At 46.4% G+C, this 20,053-nt stretch overlaps 4 protein-coding genes across 5 annotated transcripts; 3 read left to right on the forward strand and 1 right to left on the reverse strand.

Moving 5' to 3' along the window:
• The first annotated feature begins 1,668 nt into the window (after positions 1–1,668).
• On the forward strand, positions 1,669–11,028 carry LOC133922887 (E3 ubiquitin-protein ligase UPL3-like). Of its 2 annotated transcripts, none has more exons than XM_062368415.1 (18): positions 1,669–2,615; positions 2,791–2,901; positions 3,005–3,121; positions 3,224–3,391; positions 3,481–3,642; positions 4,564–4,800; positions 4,898–5,019; positions 5,163–6,573; positions 6,947–7,042; positions 7,377–8,933; positions 9,055–9,285; positions 9,360–9,482; positions 9,591–9,671; positions 9,743–9,811; positions 9,903–10,031; positions 10,136–10,255; positions 10,359–10,574; positions 10,690–11,028. In XM_062368415.1, the coding sequence occupies exons 1-17, from the start codon at positions 1,899–1,901 to the stop codon at positions 10,422–10,424; spliced, it is 5,517 nt and encodes a 1,838-aa protein (XP_062224399.1). In that variant the 5' UTR covers positions 1,669–1,898; the 3' UTR covers positions 10,425–10,574; positions 10,690–11,028. The 2 variants fall into 2 exon arrangements, with proteins under 2 accessions (XP_062224399.1, XP_062224400.1); XM_062368416.1 differs by having other exon boundaries at positions 9,378–9,482.
• Positions 11,029–12,220: 1,192 nt separating this feature from the next.
• LOC133922891 (SKP1-like protein 1) lies at positions 12,221–14,001 on the forward strand. Its single transcript, XM_062368419.1, has 2 exons — positions 12,221–12,668; positions 13,608–14,001. Exons 1-2 carry the CDS (start codon positions 12,339–12,341, stop codon positions 13,779–13,781), a joined length of 504 nt encoding a protein of 167 aa, XP_062224403.1. The 5' UTR covers positions 12,221–12,338; the 3' UTR covers positions 13,782–14,001.
• A 485-nt stretch (positions 14,002–14,486) lies between these two features.
• LOC133922890 (glycerate dehydrogenase) lies at positions 14,487–17,623 on the forward strand. The gene is made up of 13 exons (XM_062368418.1): positions 14,487–14,860; positions 14,961–15,044; positions 15,133–15,273; positions 15,362–15,483; positions 15,602–15,683; positions 15,899–15,971; positions 16,133–16,224; positions 16,322–16,396; positions 16,507–16,614; positions 16,774–16,851; positions 16,964–17,008; positions 17,100–17,214; positions 17,361–17,623. Exons 1-13 carry the CDS (start codon positions 14,738–14,740, stop codon positions 17,381–17,383), a joined length of 1,161 nt encoding a protein of 386 aa, XP_062224402.1. The 5' UTR covers positions 14,487–14,737; the 3' UTR covers positions 17,384–17,623.
• Positions 17,398–19,768, reverse strand: LOC133922888 (GDSL esterase/lipase EXL3-like). The gene is made up of 2 exons (XM_062368417.1): positions 19,075–19,768; positions 17,398–18,844 (listed from the first exon to the last, which is right to left on the reverse strand). The coding sequence occupies exons 1-2, from the start codon at positions 19,490–19,492 to the stop codon at positions 18,033–18,035; spliced, it is 1,230 nt and encodes a 409-aa protein (XP_062224401.1). The 5' UTR covers positions 19,493–19,768; the 3' UTR covers positions 17,398–18,032.
• Positions 19,769–20,053: the final 285 nt, after the last annotated feature.

Raw genomic sequence — 20,053 nt, forward strand, 5'->3', positions numbered from 1 at the left:
GCGACGAGCACGGCATAGAGTAGCTTCTGCGCCTGGGGGTAACACCCTACTCCTGTGTGAGTGCTATATCTTTCCTTGAAGGAAATTCTTCAAGGATGTATCTGGTTACAGGGGTGAGCTGCTTACAGAGAGCTTGAGGCTCTCTGTTCTAGCTTGGCTTGAGCTTGTTTGTGATGTTCTTCGCCTTTTGATCTGGGCTTCCTTGCCTCGTTCACCTTGTATTTTCGTCTGTCTCCTCCTCTTTTTCCTTGAGTTCTCCATCCTTTCCTTTTATAGGCGCGCCGACCTCGACTTATCCTGAATGGGAAAGAGGGGGCGCACGTGCCAAGGTGCCACGGAGAGAGGCGTCATCATTCCGCTTCGGCGAAGTGACAGGGGCGGTGGAAGATTGCGGCGTGTATCCGACCACCTGCCACTGTGGAGGTCCCCCGGCGCCATTCAGGGGGCCCACCGGGCAGCCGCAGAGGTGCCTGGTGCGCCCACCCTGTCTTGTTCTTCTGCCGGGGCAGGGTGGCAGGCGGAGCGCTTCGATTCTGGCAACGTTATCCCGAGGCACCCGGGTGGAACGGGACGGGACCCGTGCATTAAATGGACCCACGCCCCCCGGCTAGAGCATGGCAGGGTCTGACACTGGGGCGTGGGCAACTGAGAATGTCAGGATGTCAGGCCGCGCGTGCCTATTAAATGCGGCATTCGCGTCTTTGACTGGCTGACACCCCGGCGAGGGGACCCTTTGGGTCGTCGAACGATCTTGCGCGAACCTTCGGGGAACCGAGTCCTCGGGGGCTACCACGTGCAGCCCCGAGCACTCTCTCCCGAGCACTCTGGTGAGACCTTCGGGGAACCGAGTCCTCGGGGGCTGCCACGTGCAGCCCCGAGCACTCTCTCCCGAGCACTCTGGTGAGACCTTCGGGGAACCGAGTCCTCGGGGGCTGCCACGTGCAGCCCGGAGCACTCTCTCCCGAGCACTCTGGTGAGACCTTCGGGGAACCGAGTCCTCGGGGGCTGCCACGTGCAGCCCCGAGCACTCTCTCCCGAGCACTCTGGTGAGACCTTCGGGGAACCGAGTCCTCGGGGGCTGCCACGTGCAGCCCCGGGCACCCTCTCCCGAGTACTGGGGGAAACCTTCAGGGAACCGAGTCCTCGGCGGCTGCCACGTGCAGCCCCGAGCACTCTCTCCCGAGTACTTCCTGCCTGGTACTTGGACTCCGCGGATCATCGGGGAACCGGGGTGCTCGGGAACCAGAGGCGGCGGTCCCGAGCACCTTCTCCCGGGACTTAGCTTCTTTTTATCTCGCAGGGCGGACCTCGCGGGATGGTGACGCGTGGCGGATGGCCGGCTCGATCTCGGGACTTAAAGACCCCTGGTTCCTGATACACCGACATCGTTGAAAGGGAAGAAGGAGAATAGAGAAGCTGATTTCGTCTGCACTCATGTTGCCTGTAGGGATGAGTCGCTTTTGCGTTGTTTTCGTTGTGCTGTGAGGGTTTATTTAGTTATAAACACGAATCTTTATTGTAATAAACTCTGTGATATATCCTATTATCGTATTTAATCAAGGTATATCTGTGATGTTACTTTCTTTTGAATGTAAGCTATTAGAGCTTAAAAAAATAAAAAATAAGTAAAATAAAGGGAATACGATTAAAATGGTGTCACCACCCGAGCCGACCCCCGACTCTCTCGCCTCTTCTCTTCTTCCTCCTCTCCCCCAATCCGAGCGCCGAGCGAGGCAGTTGAGGCGAGTTCACCCCCTCCCTCCCGAAATCCCCAACTCCAATTCCATCGATCCGATCCAATCCGCACCGCAGATCGATTTCATTGATGCGTCCGCTGCCGCTGGCCGCCTAGTCTGAGGCAGCCAGCTGCCCGCCCGCCCTCTCCACGCCCGCCTTGTATGGAAACACGCAGCAGCCGCAAGCGCGCAGCCGCAGCCGCCGCCGCCTCACCAGCCTCCAAGCGCTCCCGCCCCAACACCCGCCGCAGCTCCTCCTCCGCTCCCGCTCCCGCTCCCGCGCCGGTGATGGACCCCTCGCCCTCCTCCCGCCGCCGCTCCCGCTCCGCTGCAGCAGACAAGGGCAAGGACCCCGACCCCACCTCCGACCCCTCCCCCCCTGCCGCCGCCGCCGACGATGACGACGCAGCCGCCGCCTTCCCCCAGTCCTTCACCTCCGCCAGCTCCGCCCTACAGGGCCTCCTCCGCAGGCTCGGCGCCGGCCTCGACGATCTCCTCCCCTCTTCCGCGCCGTCATCCTCCTCGTCCGCCTCCACTTCCGCGCACCTCAAGAGGATCCTCGCCGGCCTGCAGGCCGACGGGGACGAGTCGCGCCAGCTCCAGTCCCTCATGCAACTCTGCGAGATGCTCTCCATCGGCACCGAGGACTCGCTCGCTGCCTTCCCCGTCGACGCCTTCGTCCCCATCCTCGTTGGCATGCTCGGCCGCCAGGAGGAAGAGCCTGCCGCCAGCCCCGAGGTCATGCTGCTCGCTGCACGTGCCCTCGCCAATCTCGTCGACGTCCTCCCCTCCTCCTGCTCAGCCGTCGTGCACTATGGGGCCATACAGTGTTTCTGTGCCCGACTGCTCACCATTGAGTACATGGACCTTGCCGAGCAGGTGAAAACGCGTAGCTTCCTTTTTTTTTCTTTTGCACTGTGCTGGCATGCCATGGGTGTATCTGATCTCATATGTAGTCGTCTTACCAGGTCCACTTGAGAAATCAAAAACATATATCTTTCATTTCCTTCCCAAGATGCTAACATTTACTTCATTTCTTCTTTCATGTTCTCAGTCTCTACAAGCTCTTAAGAAGATCTCTCTGGAGCATCCAACTGCATGTTTGCGAGCTGGTGCGCTTATGGCTGTGCTATCGTATCTTGACTTTTTCTCCACTGGTGTTCAGGTACTTCAGAATTCCATTTCTCTCAAGTCCTCGGGTATACTTACCACTGTTAATATGTTAGGCACTGTACTTACAACTGTTCCCATGGTGGACATGTTTCTAGAGAGTAGCATTGTCTACCGCTGCTAATATTTGCAGGAAGCTGCCATCTGACGCATCAGAATTTGTCATGGAAGCTGTCCCTTTGCTCACAAATCTCCTAAACCACCATGATTCCAAGGTACTTTTCAAATTCAGACCTCTGATCTTTGATTTGGCTTTATCGATCCTATCAAGGTATATATATCATGCGATTCCAACTCTTTATTTATGTGCCTTACAGGTGCTAGAGCACGCTTCAGTTTGTTTGACACGCATTGCGGAAGCTTTTGCCTCTTACCCAGAGAAACTTGATGAGCTCTGTAGTCATGGATTGGTTGCTCAAGCTGCTAGCTTGATAGCTGTCGGCAACTCCTCGGGCCAGGCACCATTGAGTACATCGACATATACAGTATGCACAGATTTGTTTTGATATCCTTTCTTAGTGTTTTACCGTGCTCTCTCTTAATCTCTCTAAGATTGGGCTGTACATTTTTTCAGGGCTTAATCCGTCTTCTGTCAATATGTGCAAGTGGATCACTGTTGGCAGTTAAAACACTTCTTCTTCATGGCATCAGCAGCACCCTTAAAGACATTCTTTCAGGATCTGGTTTGATTGCTGGAACATCAGTCTCCCCTGCTTTAACGAGGCCTGCTGATCAGGTGATTATTTCTATTGCTGACATAGCTCCGCTGCTAGTGCAGGCTTTTTAACTAATTTTAGCCATCTTTCCTATCTAAGTGGCTTGCGGGTCAACCATAATTCAATTAATTCTAATGTGTTATATGCTTTCAGTGGTTACATCTTTCAAATCTACCCGCACAACTTTCTAGAACTTGAAAGGTCACATCACATGTTCGTAATTGTATGTACCATCGAGAAGTTACTTGGGTAATCTTCTGAGCATTGAAGATAGGTGCTAAAATGGGTTGAACTAGTCTCCAATTGTCTTGATAAACCAAATGATAATCCAAAAGAGATTTTTCTATTGATAGATTTATATCCCTTTTTATCGCCATTTTGAGCTCCTTTCTTGTCTAAAGCCAAGTATCAAAGCCATGCATCCTCGATCAATATGGTCACCATTCTTGAGTGAGTCATTTTGAGATGTTTTAACGACGCTGGTGGCACCGAGGCAAGGTACACTAAGGATCACAATAGTCATTTGGAACATGATAGAGCAAATTCTGCCATCGTTTACCAGGATTAAGCAGCTGTTGAGATTCTTGTCATCTTATTCCTTTTCTGGTGTGCAAGTAAATTGTGTGCTTGATGCGGCCATATGTGGTACAGATACAGAAGCGTGACATTTGTTGAGTATGAATGTATAATGTTGTCTGCAGCTGCTGCATGCTGTTCTCTCGCTTAGCTGCTCAAACCATATGTCTTACAGATACGAAAGAGTCAGACATTTGTTGAGTATGAACGTGCAGTGTTCTCTGCGGCCGCTGCTTGCTGTTCTCTCACTTAGCTGCTCAAATATCAATTTTTGAATCCTGCAAATGTTTGACCCATGAGTTATATATACTTGTATGTTTCTTGTTGTGCAAATGGTGCTCATATGTTTGCTTCAAATCCTGCAGATGTTTGAGATCGTGAGCCTTGCTGATGATTTGCTTCCATATATGCCTGCGAGAATCATTAATTTACCAACATACTATCATGCATATAAAGGCTCCTCAACAAAGAAATCTGCCTCCATCAAACAAGATGGGGCTGGTTCAACAGAAAATGAAAGGTCTGGTCGTGAGAGTCTATTGCGTGAGCACCCTGAGCTTCTACAGCAGTTTGGTATGGACTTGTTACCCACAATGACACAGGTTAGTGCCAAATTTATTTTCTTGCTCACGAGTTGCAATTGGTTTCTTTGGGATTGTGTTCTGTTTTTGGTACTTAACAGCATGTGTGCTCCGACAGGTGTACGGTTCCAGTGTAAATGCACCAATACGTCACAAATGTTTATCTATTATTGGGAAGTTAATGTACTACAGCTCCGCTGAAACGATCCAGTCCTTCCTTGGCACAACAAACATATCCAGGTTTTAATACAAGTTCCTTCAAAGCCTTGTTCCTTTCTTCTAGAGAAAGGTTTCATGGCATCAGAAGCTAAAATTTCTTGTACTATCTCATTGGACGTATCTTCTTTTCTGATCCTTCTGAGTTATATAATTTCCATTTGCAGCTTTCTCGCGGGCATTCTTGCGTGGAAAGATCCACAAGTGTTGATTCCTGGTCTTCAGATAGCAGAAATTATGATGGAAAAGCTTCCAGAGACGTTTTCTAAGTTGTTTGTGAGGGAAGGTGTTGTTCATGCTGTGGAGTCACTTATATGTTCAGAACCCTTGAATACACTGCCTTCGCATGTAGCACCGCATGATAAAGATAGTGATCCTGTGATGTCGTCACGTTCTAGACGTCAACGCAGACGTGGGGGTGCTGTGCTGACAGAAAACAGTTCACTAGATGAATCAAACAGTTCCAATCCTGGGACTACCTGCTCAGCAATTAGAACTTCAGAAGTTCCAAACACCAGCCTTCGTTTCACAGTTAGCGATCGTGCAAAGTCTTTCAAAAATAGATATTTCCCTATGGACCCTGATTCAGGTGATATTGGAGTTACTGACGACCTTCTTAAACTGAGAGCACTCTGTGCAAAGTTGAATTCTGCAACTGAGAATGTCAAAATAAAATCCAAAGGGAAATCAAAAGCCTTAAGTGCTTATCGTTTTGACATCTCAGATGATGTGGAAGAACAATTAGACACAATAATATCTGAAATGCTTGCTGAGCTTAGCAAAGTTAATGGTGTTTCCACATTTGAGTTCATTAGAGGTGGAGTTGTGACAGCATTACTTGACTATTTGTCCTGTGGGACATTTGGAAAGGAAAGGGTATCTGAAGAAAACCTACCAAAGCTTCGTCAGCAGGCCCTTAGGCGATACAAGTCCTTTATATCTATTGCCCTTTCTATCGATCATGGAAGGGTTGAAACTCCCATGGCTCTGTTGGTTCAAAAACTGCAAAGTGCATTGTCTTCGTTGGAACGTTTCCCTGTTGTGCTCAGCCAGTCTAGCAGGATTGGTATTGGGGGCTCCCGTCTGACCTCTGGTCTTAGTGCTCTGGCTCAGCCCTTCAAGTTGCGTCTGGCCCGGGCTCAAGGTGAAACATCACTTCGGGATTATGCATCAAATATTGTGCTTATTGATTCATTTGCAAGTCTAGCGGCTGTTGAAGAATTCCTTTGGCCCAGAGTTCAGCGCAGTGAGGTTGCTTCGAAGCCTATAGTTCCATCTGGAAATAATTCCGAATCTGGGCTTCCTGGTACCACAGCTGGTGCATCATTGACAGCTGCATCGGCTCAATCTGGTCGGCGCCCAACAACAAGGTCAAAGTCATCTGCTGCAAGTAGTGGTACATCTAAGAAGGATTCTCAGGAGGAAAGCACTAGTACTGCCAAAGGAAAAGGCAAAGCTGTTGTAAAACCGAACTCAGATGAACAAAAAGGACCTAATACAAGGAATGCTGCCCGCCAAAAATCTGCTTCCGAGAAAGAGTTGGAAATGAAGCGAGCACATGGTCACAGTAGCTCTGAGGTATTATTTTGTAAACTTGCCTGGTTTGTTTGATTACTGATAAAAGGAAATACTGTTTTCCGATTCTAGCAACACTACCTCAATGGTTCTTTTATTTGCTTTCTGAAAAATGAAGATATTGTTAATTGGGGTCATATCTAGTGCAAGCTCAAATGAACATGAGAATTTCGGTCTTCTGCAGATGTAGTTCTGAATTGAGACTAACTGTATAAGATGTATGCCAATCTGAAAAATCTCAGGATAAGAGGTTTAGTGCTTAGGGTTTAGACTACCTCTATAATAATTCTGGAAGTTATGCTTTTGCATTCTCATTTTTACTTGGGTTGGGAGCATCATAATTGGTAAGTAATATGTTCGACGTTGGTATATGTAGGATGAAGAGCTTGACACATCTCCTGTTGAGATTGATGATGCTTTAATGATTGATGATGATGACGACGACATTTCAGATGATGAAGATGATCATGAGGTAATTGTTCTAAATTGAATGCCCCTTCAGTTTTACTGCATTGCAACTACCGATAATTTGCATAAATTCATATATGATTATTGATTAGATTCATGATGCATCCTAGTTTAAGCTTGGACTCAGACCAGGATAAGCACAAGTTTGGTCCAGATTACCATATATATTTTCATGCTTGACTTCAAAATCTAAGCCATTCTTTGAAATATAAGAAGCCAGTGGGGTTATCGTTCTGTACTTTGCTTGTAAGATTATCCCTCACTAGGCCAAATAACCTCTTAGTTGAGCGATCATTTTCTTTCTTTCCGTCTAATTAAAAACTTCTTTAAATTCTTAGGTTCTCCAAGATGCGTCGCTTCCTATCTGTTCTCAAGATGGTGTGCATGACGTGAAATTGGGTGATGCTGATGACTTTGGTTCAGCCAGTTTTAGCCTGGCACAGACGTCATCTGGTTCCATTGCTAGAAACACTTCTAGCAGGGGAGCAGGTTCTGCTGAATTTCAAAGTGGAAACACATTTGGTTCACGAGGTGCAATGTCGTTTGTTGCCGCGACGATGGCTGGGCTGGCATCTGTTGGTGGTCGCAGTGTAAGAGGTGGCCGTGATCGGCGTGGTCTGTCAGTTGGAGGTAGCATGAATGAACACAATAAACTTATATTCACAGCTGGTGGGAAGCAGCTCAGCAAACATTTGACTGTATATCAAGCTATCCAACGTCAACTAATGCTCGATGAGGATGATGAAGAAAGGTTCAATGGGTCTGATTTACCGAACGATGGAAACCGCTTCTGGGGCGATGTATTCACAATAACGTACCAAAAGGCTGATAGCCAAGCTGAGAAGGGATCCCAAGGGGGTTCAACCTCACTAAACTCAAAATCAGATTCTTGCAGATCTGTCTCTGAAGTGCAAGGGGTTTCTCTTCTTGATAGCATCTTGCAAGGAGAACTTCCTTGTGATCTTGAGAGAACAAACTCAACATACAACATTTTAGCACTATTACGTGTGCTGGAGGGGCTGAATCAGTTATCCCCTCGTTTAAGAGTACAGGGAGTATGTGATGATTTTGCTGAGGGAAAAATCGCTACCCTGGATGAGTTTTATAAAACTGGAGCCAAGGTACCCTCCGAAGAGTTTGTCAATAGTAAGTTGACGCCAAAGGTTGCTCGACAAATGCAGGATGTTCTTGCACTCTGTAGTGGTAGCTTACCTTCTTGGTGTTATCAAATGACCAAGGCCTGCCCCTTTTTGTTTCCCTTTGAGACAAGGAGGCAGTACTTCTACTCCACAGCTTTTGGGTTGCCGCGGGCGTTGAATCGACTTCAGCAACAACAGGGTGACAATCACAGCTCTGGCGGTGAAAGAGAGGTCCGGTTCGGCAGGTTACAGCGCCAAAAAGTTCGTGTTTCCCGTAATCGTATTCTGGATTCTGCTGCTAAAGTTATGGAGATGTTCTCCAGTCAGAGGGCTGTTCTTGAGGTGGAATACTTTGGTGAAGTTGGAACTGGACTGGGGCCTACTTTGGAGTTTTATACTCTCCTAAGCCATGAACTACAAAGTGGTCGGCTGGGATTATGGAGATCTAGCTCTCCATATGATTCGGGAATGCAACTTGATATGAATGATGTGATTAATGTAGATCCTGAAGATGGCTCATCAGGAAAAGAACTCAACTCAGAGTTACCTGGCGATGGCAGGCATTTGATACAAGCTCCTCTTGGGTTGTTTCCTCGACCTTGGCCACCTAAAATTGATGCTTCAGAAGGTAGCAGATTCTTCAAAGTCTTGGAGTATTTCCGCCTAATTGGTCGAGTAATGGCAAAAGTCTTGCAAGACGGAAGACTTTTAGATTTGCCTTTATCAACAGCATTTTATAAGCTTATACTTGGACAGGTAAGTACATAGAACCTCTATTTCCGGGTTCTGTATTTGTTTTCATTTTGTTTTTGTTTATTTAATTTGTTATCTCTGTGTTGTATTCTATTTCATGACTTAATGCATTTTCGTTTACCAGGAGCTTGATCTGTTTGACATAGTCTCATTTGATGCTGAGTTTGGGAAGACATTGCAAGAACTGCAAGTTCTTGTTGAACGCAAGAGGTTCCTAGAGTCCACTTCGGGCGAGAATCCGCTAGAAGTTGCAAACTTGCGTTTCCGTGGCACTGCTATTGAAGATTTGTGCTTAGATTTTACTCTTCCAGGTTATTCTGATTATGTTCTCAAAGAGGGCGAAGGAAGCACAATCGTAAGTGATGAAGCCCATCTTAGTTTTTATTTATCTTGGTAATTTTCCTTTGCACCTTTTTATGTATTAAAAAGTGTAATTATCTTTTGCAGGTTAATATCTACAACTTGGAAGAATATATTGCTTTGGTAGTGGATGCTACAGTTAAGTCAGGGGTAATGCGACAGGCTGAAGCATTTAGATCAGGGTTTAATCAGGTGCAGCCTCATTGGCGTTATTTTTGGATTCTTTTATAATCATTTCATTAGCTGTTCTGTTATTTGTTTATTTTACTTCAATGATTCTTGTTTATTTTGCTATTTTAGGTCTTTGACATCTCAGCCCTTCAAATATTTTCACCTCAAGAACTTGATTACCTAATATGTGGTCGTCAAGAAATTTGGGAGGTAATGCTCTGTTCTCTTTGTTCAAGTTATATCATGTTAAGTCTCCACTGAATAAACCTGAGTTGCTGCAGCCGGAATCCCTGGTGGATAACATAAAATTTGATCATGGGTATACTGCTAAAAGTCCTGCGATTGTAAATGTAAGCTCGTCTGTCCTTACATGTTACACCTCTAATATCCAATTGTGGCCTTCAAGAAGTCTGATTCCTTGATTTCCTTGCTTGTTTGTAGCTGCTCGAGATCATGGCGGAATTTACCCCTGAGCAACAGCATGCGTTCTGCCAGTTTGTAACTGGTGCTCCTCGGCTTCCACCGGGTGGTTTAGCTGCCCTTAGCCCCAAGCTTACTATAGTTAGGAAGGTATTTTTTCTGGTCTATTTTGACATTTGCTATTGGAACATGCGTCTACTTATTCTGTTTCATGTTCTTTTTGGGGGTAACTTGGTGTTGCTTTTGATTATTAGCACCCCTCAAGTGCGGTGAATACCTCAAATTCAACTGGCGCAACAGAGTCTGCAGATGATGATTTGCCTAGTGTGATGACGTGTGCTAATTATCTTAAGCTGCCCCCGTACTCCACAAAAGTATAGTTGCATTCTTCAGACCTTACTGTTTTTTTTTATTATTATTTGGCATTCTGATGTCTCCCACTAACTGTGTTTTGGTATTGTTTGGACATTGATGCAGGAAATTATGCGCAAGAAGCTGCTTTATGCTATCCTAGAAGGCCGGGGATCATTTGATCTTTCATAATTGCCTAACAAACATACAGGGCTCACCATTGCATGCCCGTCAGTTTTATGCAGAATTAGTTTCTTTGTTGGTCTGTATAACATAGGTTGAGATTACCAGCCGCTCAGCAGAAGGCCTGGAGTGAAGAGGCAGGTCCTCATTCGGATGCAGGTGCTGCTATTTATCTTCTCTTGACCTTTGGCGACAAATGTTCACCCTTGTCACCAGTTATGAATATTTTATGATCTAGTCATTGAAGAAATTTAATATGCCTTTTTGGTTTCAGTTGAATTTGCTTCTGGTGGGCAGCCCCGTTAGCACCAGGAAGAAAGAACCATGAGCCCTTATTCGGTACATGTAAATAAAAAAGGCGCAGGAATGCATATTTGTCGAAAGGATCTGTTCATTGGTGCTGATACCTTATCGATCGAGAGTGTAATGTTAACGTGTAATGAATGATGACTGATGAGTATTCTCCAATAAATGCGGTGTAGTGTATTTTTGGCTGTCGTGTTGTGAGTTGGTCAGCAATACCAGGTTCTCCAATCCAATGCACATCACAGAAACACACTGTATTTAGTAGCAGATAATATCGCACGGTTTATACATTATTATTTTTATTTTTGATTGGGTGTTTACATTATCAGTCGCGACTGCGCTAAACTCGCAGCATTCAACTAATTCTGTTGATCCAAAGTGACTCCGAGTCATTCATTCCGCCAAACAATTTCATTCATATTGCTTTTCTCCTTTTCTTTTTTTAGGACTGGCAATTTTGGACCTCCAAGTGGCAAACCCTGAACTGCAATTCCAAGATAATGGCAGGGGCTTCCTTTTTCTCTTCTCCTTTATAAACAGATCCTCTGACGTACATGTACAGTAGCTGGGGAGGTGCAGTCGCTGCTGCCTTGGTAAGCTGTCTCTTGCAAGGCCCAAGCCCAACAATTACAAAGCCTCCATCTAAAAATAATAAAGCATCAAGCCTGCAAGAACCAACGAGATTGCTACTCAACTCTGAAGAAAGAATGATAGTAGCAGAAACAATTTGCAGTGCTGCACCGCTGAGAGCCTGGGACTAAATTGAACCTTTTAATATACTACAATGAATTCATAAGGATCTGGACTCAAGAAATATACCAAATAACATAGCACCATCCTAAAAATATGTTCGAATAATAATAACAATTGACTTTATAGCACATGATTGCCCAAAACAAAACAAATTCTCCGAAACTAAAATAGTTATTCAGCAACGTCATCAGTAGTTGGTTCCTGAAAATAAAAAGGTAAGATTTTTTTTGTAATATCACCATCACTAGATGCTTCTGCTTGTGCACCATCGTTAATTACTTGCCTCTTCCGGAATGAACGATAACACCGGAATGCAATTGTTCTTTAACAACATACCTTTCATTTTTTTTCCTTGTAATACAGTTTTACTTTGTCCTTTTTTCCTAGCTTGCGCCTCTAACTTCAAAGTCTGTATGCCCACCGTAGACTAGCAAAAACCTTCAAGCCTCATCCAGATTTATGAATTTCATGTCAATATGAGCTATCAAACTCGGTAGCACATTCTCTTAAAAAACCATAAGCGGAAGACAATTGTCAATGCAGAGAATAGGCCAGCAGTAACTAAAATTTCTTGTCACGATACCTGTTTTTCTCTATGTGATGTGATGTGATATATCATTGTCGTATGTTGTCACTGTCGTGTACGATTTATCAGTTCATTTATTTATATTGAGATTCACGTTAAAAAAGATTATAAAATAGATAAGAAAATCAACGAATAGATAAATATATCTGCGGTACGAATGGACGGCCGAGACAGATAGTTGTGTTGCAGAGTTGTATTTCCGGATCCGGTTCAGACGGGGGCGCGGCCGGCCCAATCCATCATCTCCATCCGCCGCCGCCGAAGCAGCTAGGGTTTCGATGGCGTCGGCCGACGGCGAGAAGAAGATGATCATGCTCAAGAGCTCCGACGGCGAGGAGTTCGAGGTGGAGGAGGCGGTCGCCATGGAGTCGCAAACCATCCGCCACATGATCGAGGACGACTGCGCCGACAACGGCATCCCGCTTCCCAACGTCAACTCCAAGATCCTCTCCAAGGTCATCGAGTACTGCAACAAGCACGTCCACGCCTCCGCCTCTTCCAAGCCCCAGGACAACAACGACACCGCCAACGCCTCCGGCGACGACCTCAAGAACTGGGACGCCGACTTCGTCAAGGTCGACCAGGCCACACTCTTCGACCTCATCCTGGTAATCCTCTGCCCTTCACCTCGTCCTCCCTCAACCCTAGTCCCCCCCCCCCCCCCCTCCAATTTTTAGACCTGTGGTTCGTTGCTGTTGGAATCTGTCCAGTCAGATCATAGATCGGTTTTCGATATGATGGCTATTCTTGTTTAGGTTGCGCTCTAACATTAGATTAGATTAGACTGAACTTGATTATGTAGTAGATTGCTTAATTGTGCATTGATAGCTACATAAATCTGAATTATGTAGTACTAGTAGTAGATGACTTAATTGTGCTGTGATTGCTATCCAACTCTTGACTACCAATGTGGGAGGTTGATGGTTTGTGATTCTATCTATGCCCTTATAGTGTGATCAATCTGTTATCTAACACAGCATGGATGCAGAGTTGCATCCTTCCCATGCCGATAGCTTCCTGTTTTGTCATCAGTTGATGAATGCAATAGTTGACTCTATCCATACCAAGTCGCAGATGTGCATGGCATTGGGTTTTGGTTAGCCACAGTCCGTGCTGGTAATTAATTCGTGGCGAGATCAGCCAGTGGAAAACATTGTGCTCTTTGAAAGGGAAGAGTTCTGCTGGTACTTCTCACGGTATCGCTACCAGCTACAGTACAGAATTGTTTGGTGTAGATATATTTTTCACTGAGATAGGATATATGTGACAATTCACATCTGTACTTGGAATTCCTGTTTAACCTAGGAGGTGTTGGTTGTGTGATCTGTTCTTTGATATCATGTATGCCTGTCTTCCTTTGTTTTCACTAAGGCAGTGTGCTATCTCAGATGTAACATCTTTAACCTAGGAGTATCATTTCACATCAATATCTGTAGGCCTGCCTTGTGTTGCGCTTATGTTTTTGTTGTGAAGACAGTTTATGCTTGCGCTTTGAGTCGTTAGTGTTGCTGTTGCTGACACGCACGCGTGTTGCATTTTACTTTCAGGCAGCCAACTATCTGAACATCAAGGGATTGCTGGACCTTACTTGCCAGACTGTTGCAGACATGATCAAGGGCAAGACTCCGGAGGAGATCCGCAAGATGTTCAACATCAAGAATGACTTCACCCCCGAGGAGGAAGAGGAGATCCGCAGGGAGAACCAGTGGGCTTTTGAGTAGAGGAGCGAGCATGGAAGCACTGATGCTTAGATTTCATGATGATGTCTGCGATGCAGTGCTAGTCACTCTTTTATGTGGTGGTAATGGTTGTAATTACTTTTGGAGTTGGAGGTAATATTAAATGATGTGGTCTGAACCGAACCAATTATCCGATCTGCAGTTGGTTGATTATCAACTGCGTCTCTTGTTCTTGTTAAGTGGATGATGCTTTGCCTCCCAACTGCTATGTTTTTGTGATGATTCTCCCTATTTTTAGAATCATGGCTGCTTTGCGATTCATTGCTGCATTTTTGCTTTCCCAGTCGCTACTTCTATGATAGTGTGATTGGTGGAGTTCCCCTAGCAGGGAGGTGGACGAAGGGGGAAGTGCCAGGGCTTTTTGTGAAGAAAGAAACAAATTCGAGATCCATGTTGAATTTAAAGTTTGTATAATAAAATAAAGTGATTTAAACATTTATTTTTTATTTAAAATAAAAATCAAATGACTTAACTAAATACTGTTGATTTATATATAACTTCAGATTCTGGATTTCTTGAAGCTGGATCTGACTAGCTTAAAAAAAAATACAGAATCTAGATCCTGCCAAATAGAGCCAAAGGCTCGCTCTGTGCTCCTCTAGTTCTTGACTGATGAAGATAAGGAAATGTGGTGTATTCATTCGAGAGCCACTCAGTTTCATGTCTAGAAAAAACTAGACTTGTCTCTCTTATCCTCCAACATACATTACATGGCTCTCCTCCTCATTTTAATTTGCAGATAAACAAATTTTGAGGTTGTCCTCCTCCACCCAACCGATAAGGGGAGAGCGGAGCAGGAGAGCAGGAGAAGAGAAGGAGCAGGAGCAGGAGCAGGAGCAGGAGCACTCACCGAGTACAAGTAGCAAGCAAGCGTCCCCACCTCCTCCCTGTTAGGTTACTGCTGCTCTGCTCCCTCTGGCTCTGACTGAAGAGCATCAATGGCGAAGCCCATCTCCATCGAGGTGTGGAACCCCAGCGGCAAGTACCGCGTCGTCAGCACCAAGTCCATGCCGGGCACCCGATGGATCCGCCTCCTCACCGACAACGACTGCCGCCTCGAGGTGAGCTCCCTTGCTTTCCCTTGTCCATCCATCTCCATTGCACTGCACTGCACTGCACTGCTCCTCCCTCAATAGTCAATACTATGCCTTGTCCATGCAGATATGCACCGAGCAGAAGACTATCCTCTCCGTTGACGACATCCTCGCCCTCATAGGTGATCGCTGCGACGGTGTCATCGGACAGGCAAGTAGATAAATTCTAAATGACCTCGTCGGTAGCTAGCTTCTTCTAAATGGATCATCCATGATGCTCATGTCATGGCTGCCCGCAGCTCACAGAGGACTGGGGTGAGGTGCTCTTCTCTGCGCTCAAGCGCGCCGGAGGGACAGCCTTCAGCAACATGGCCGTCGGATACAACAACGTCGACGTCCAAGCTGCCAACAGGAATGGCATCGCCATCGGCAACACCCCTGTCAGCTGCTGTTCCTTCCTTGAGCTACCATATGACCCACATCCACACCTGTCAGTGCCAATTACTGTAATTGTTGCTGCATAAGCAGGGTGTTCTGACGGAGACGACGGCTGAGCTTGCGGCCTCGCTCTCGCTGGCGGCCGCCCGGAGAATCGTCGAAGCCGATCAGTTCATGAGGGCTGGCCTCTACGACGGATGGCTCCCGCACCTGTCAGTGCCAATTTTGTTTCCCCCCATTCTCGATCGACTAGTTAAGCCTAGCTTGTTTGTGCTGCATATATAATTAATTAATTGCTTCTTCAAATCTAATGCACCGTAATGATTCTAGGTTCGTGGGGAACTTGCTCAAGGGGCAGACCGTTGGAGTGATTGGAGCAGGCCGCATTGGCTCTGCTTATGCTAGGATGATGGTACATGCATGATTAGTATATACTTACTATGTATTCCATCCTACTCCGTGTATATATATATATATATATATATATATATATATATATATATATATATATATATATATGTATGTATGTTGGAGTCCTGATATAGATTATTTGGTCTGACTCCTCTTACCAAGTTAATGATCGATTACCATCCATGCTCTCCTTGTCCTTTAATCTGTCAATACCAGATCGAGGGCTTCAAGATGAATCTCATCTACTACGACCTGTATCAGGCCACACGCCTTGAGAAGTTTGTCACAGGCAAGCATTAGCAGCCACTGCTAGCTCTCTCTCTCTCTCTCTCTCTCTCTCTCTCTCTCTCTCTCTCTCTCTCTCTCTCTCTCTCTTATATATATATAAGCTGTCGTATGATGTGATAGCAATCTGATCAATAAAATCTCTTGTTTGCATACATTATTCAGCATATGGGCAGTTCCTGAAAGCAAACGGTGAGCAGCCTGTCACATGGAAGAGGGCCGCCACCATGGAGGATGTCCTCAGGGAGGCCGATGTGGTCAGATATATTATCTCTACTATTGCAAAACAAAAAGGCCAAATGTTCCTTTCAGAATAATGAATACGTTCGTGTCCTTTAATTTGTTGTGTGTCAGATAAGTCTGCATCCGGTGTTGGACAAGACTACTTACCATCTTATAAACCCGGAAAGGCTGGCCATCATGAAGAAGGTTTGTCGACAAGGCTAGGGCTAGATCATTCTTCTTGTCCATCCCGTTGTATATATAATCAAAGAATTCATTCATGCAATTGGTGGGCTGGTGATTTATTTACTTTACAGGAGGCGGTTCTTGTGAATGCAAGCCGAGGGCCGGTGATCGATGAAGTTGCGTTGGTGGAGCACCTCAAGGCGAATCCTATGTTCCGCGTTGGTCTTGACGTCTTTGAGGTAACTAATTGAGTATAACCACAGCATATATATTTATATACCCAACCCATTTGGCTGCTGCCGCAACTCTCGATCTCTATGCATGCATCATCTTAAGTTGATCGAGGACGATAGGTCAACATGAGCACTAAATTAAAGCTTGATGTTCATGTTGAACAGGATGAGCCTTACATGAAACCTGGACTGGCTGAGATGAAGAATGCCGTCGTTGTGCCTCACATTGCATCAGCCTCCAAGGTACGACACTGGCTCATTACAAATTTACAATTACAGGAAGCAAGTTCTGGTGGTGTCGTCGTCGTCTCCATTTTGTTTAATACTGTATGCCGTTTCCATTTTGTTTGTTCAGTGGACACGTGAAGGGATGGCGACACTTGCTGCTCTCAACGTTCTTGTGAGTCTGCACAACATTATTTAGTAGTCCAGTATACACATGCAAACTTGTGACGATGGAATCGAACTGGGGCTTGTTTTTCCAAAACCAGGGGAAGATCAAGGGGTACCCGGTCTGGGGAAACCCCAATCAGGTGGAGCCCTTCTTGAACGAGAATGCGACGCCGCCGCCAGCTTGCCCGAGCATCGTTAATGCCAAACAACTCGGTTGGTGAACGTCCATCTACTTTACCCAGCAATTTTTTTAAATCTCTCAAGTGAGGAAGAAACATGCATGCGTGTCTCCACAGCTACATCGATCATGGAGTGTGTATATTTCTTTCTGATGCCAACTTTGACCCCGTATGTTGCAGGCCTGCCATCTGCAAAGCTTTAGGCCTGCCATGTTGCTATATGCCTTATGGCATGGCTTCAGCTGGAGGGTGAGGTGCAGCGCTTGCAGTCAGATCAATAACTTTGGATCAGTTACGGTCCCGGAGCTTAATTATATATATAGATCGAATTCAGCTTGGGGTTTGGGTAACAATAACAGGCATGCAACTTTTGGTCAATCTAATGTGTAAGTATATCTCTTTAAGTTTTCAGCGTTGAATACAACACGAGTACTCTTTATGTATGTATGTTTGCTGTCAACGTACGTATCAGTACGTCTGAGCGACTATATATGTACCAATAGAGAGGCTCGGCGTCCATTTCTCACTCGCATTACTTGAAAACCAAGAAAGATAAATACAGGAAAGGATACCTAAGGTCGTCATTAGGCTGGTAGTAAAAAATAAGTTATACTCCTAGTCCTAGCTATTACAATGACACAAGAGTAAATTAAACAAGGATCATGCTGCTAATTGACTGGAATAAATATAATAACCATGATTAAGCTGGATGCTGTGATCGAGGACATTAGAGCAGATCGAGCAGAAGAAAGAATAGCTGCAAGCAGATGAATTGAGATCTAGGACCGGACTCGATCTCAGAGATAGAGGAAGCAAAATACTAGATGCAATGCAAAGCCAATTCCTAATTACTTAGATGATGAGCTTGACGTAGTTGTCGAAGACGAAGTCGGCGAGGACCTTGTATGCCTTCTCCGTGGGGTGGTAGCTGTCCCAGAAGAGGTAGTCGCCGACGTCGTCGCAGACGGCGGAGGTGATTCCGTTGCAGAGCACGGAGACCTCAAGGAGTCCCGTGCCGCAGCATCCCCTGGTTGACTCCGTGAAGCCGTACCTGCGCGGGTGCATCATCATGTCGTAGAGGAAGCCGTAGATGTCCATGAACACCAGCATCGTGCCGGGGTACTTGCCCCGGAGCGCCGCCAGCTCCTTCTCCAGCCCGGTGTTGTAGGCGACGGCGATCTCGTTGTGGCCCTCGGAGCAGCTGCGCTCGAGGCCTCCCGACATGGTGCGCTGCGAGGGGACGCAGCCGATGGGCGGGATGCCGATGACGGCGACGCGGCGCGCGCCGGCGCGGACGAGGTCCTCGACGAATGACGAGGCGTGATGCACCAAGAGGCGGGCGTAGGAGGCGTGGTCGTAGTTGCTGCGCGCGCGCATGGTGAAGTAGGTGTTGGCCACGTCGTCGCTGCCGGCGCAGATGGCGAAGACGCCCCGGGACAGGATCTCCGAGGCCTTGGCGTCCCCGCCCGCCGCGCGCACCTTGTCCAGGTACTCGTGGAACATGTTGAGCTGGTCGGGGAGCGAGATCACGGACGCGAGCTGCGGCGTGAGGGGGTCGAATCCGGTGCCCCCGGAGGCGAAGCTGACGCCGGTGAGGAGGTCTTGCTTGTCCAGCTGAGGGGACAGGTAGGCCGGCAGCAGGTCCTTGAGGCCCAGCCTTGAGGCTGCATGCATCTTCCATACGTCATGTATGAAAACAGGAGAGTAGCTAGCTAGCACGACATGGCCGGAAAGGGGAAACTTGTATACATATAATTTCCACGTATGAATGCATGGAAGCTTCTTAATTTTGCTAAAAATGAAGAAGCTAGCTAGCTAGCAAGTGTAGTGCCGATGGATATCATACATATGATGTACAAGGAAGGAATTGGTTGCAGAGGAAAATTATACGTACCGATGAAGTCGGTTGGTATCCTGCCGTTGCAGAACCTGCCGGTGGGTCGGTGGTTGAGGAAGTCGTCGCCGTAGGGCGGGAAGTTGGCCTTGATGATGGTGTTGATGTCGTTGTTGTTCCCGGGGTCGACGATGGAGTCGCCGAACACGATGAGCGCAGGCGCCTTCGCCTTCGCCTTGTGCTGCTGCTGCTGCTTCGGCATGGCCGCGGCTGAAGCTGCAGCGCCGGCAGATGTACTCGTCGCGTTTGCAGCACGAGTGCTATGGGCTGCAGCGCTACAAGTGGTGGTGGGGGTCAGCAACAAGACCAACAAGAACAGCAGCAGCAGCGGAAAGCAGCTGAGGCGCGGCATGGTGTGAATTGTAGTATTAGCAGCAACGACGACGACACGACGATCGCCTCTCGGCTGCATTTGCATTGCTTCAATCCCTTGCCGGCTTAATTATATATACTATTAGCTTGTTGCTGTATGATGGATGGATCGATGCTGAGGCAGGCAATAAGCAGGAATAAGTGCGTGCAGCTAGCTTAGCTTAAGCTTTTGATGGTTTGGTTTGGACTGGTCGCTGCTGCAAGCAGCTCGATGCTCACACTCCACTAGTGAACTAGCTTAGTGAAGTGTGAAGCTGCTGCTGCTGCTAGCGATCGATTGAGCCTGGTCGATCTGTAGCTTCTCCCCTCTCTCTATATAAGTTTATCCTGTGCCTAGTGCAATTGCAGTCACTTTTACACCACCTAATTTACGGCTATGAAATTTATCCTACGTAACTAGGGTATATACAGAGGTGAACTACGTAACTTCTAAGCACAAGATAAATTAGTTACTGCAAATATATATTGACGTAACTCTGTACCTTCTAATCGTAATTATATACTACTTTTTATCACGTGATCGTGGCTTATTCATCTCTGTGCACAACTAATCTCAAAAATATTATAGGTACTATCCACAAGATATATTAATTATATTATTACAAAT

This window comes from Phragmites australis, chromosome 6, assembly GCF_958298935.1.
Source record: "Phragmites australis chromosome 6, lpPhrAust1.1, whole genome shotgun sequence".
In the NCBI taxonomy this organism is placed as follows: domain Eukaryota; kingdom Viridiplantae; phylum Streptophyta; class Magnoliopsida; order Poales; family Poaceae; genus Phragmites; species Phragmites australis.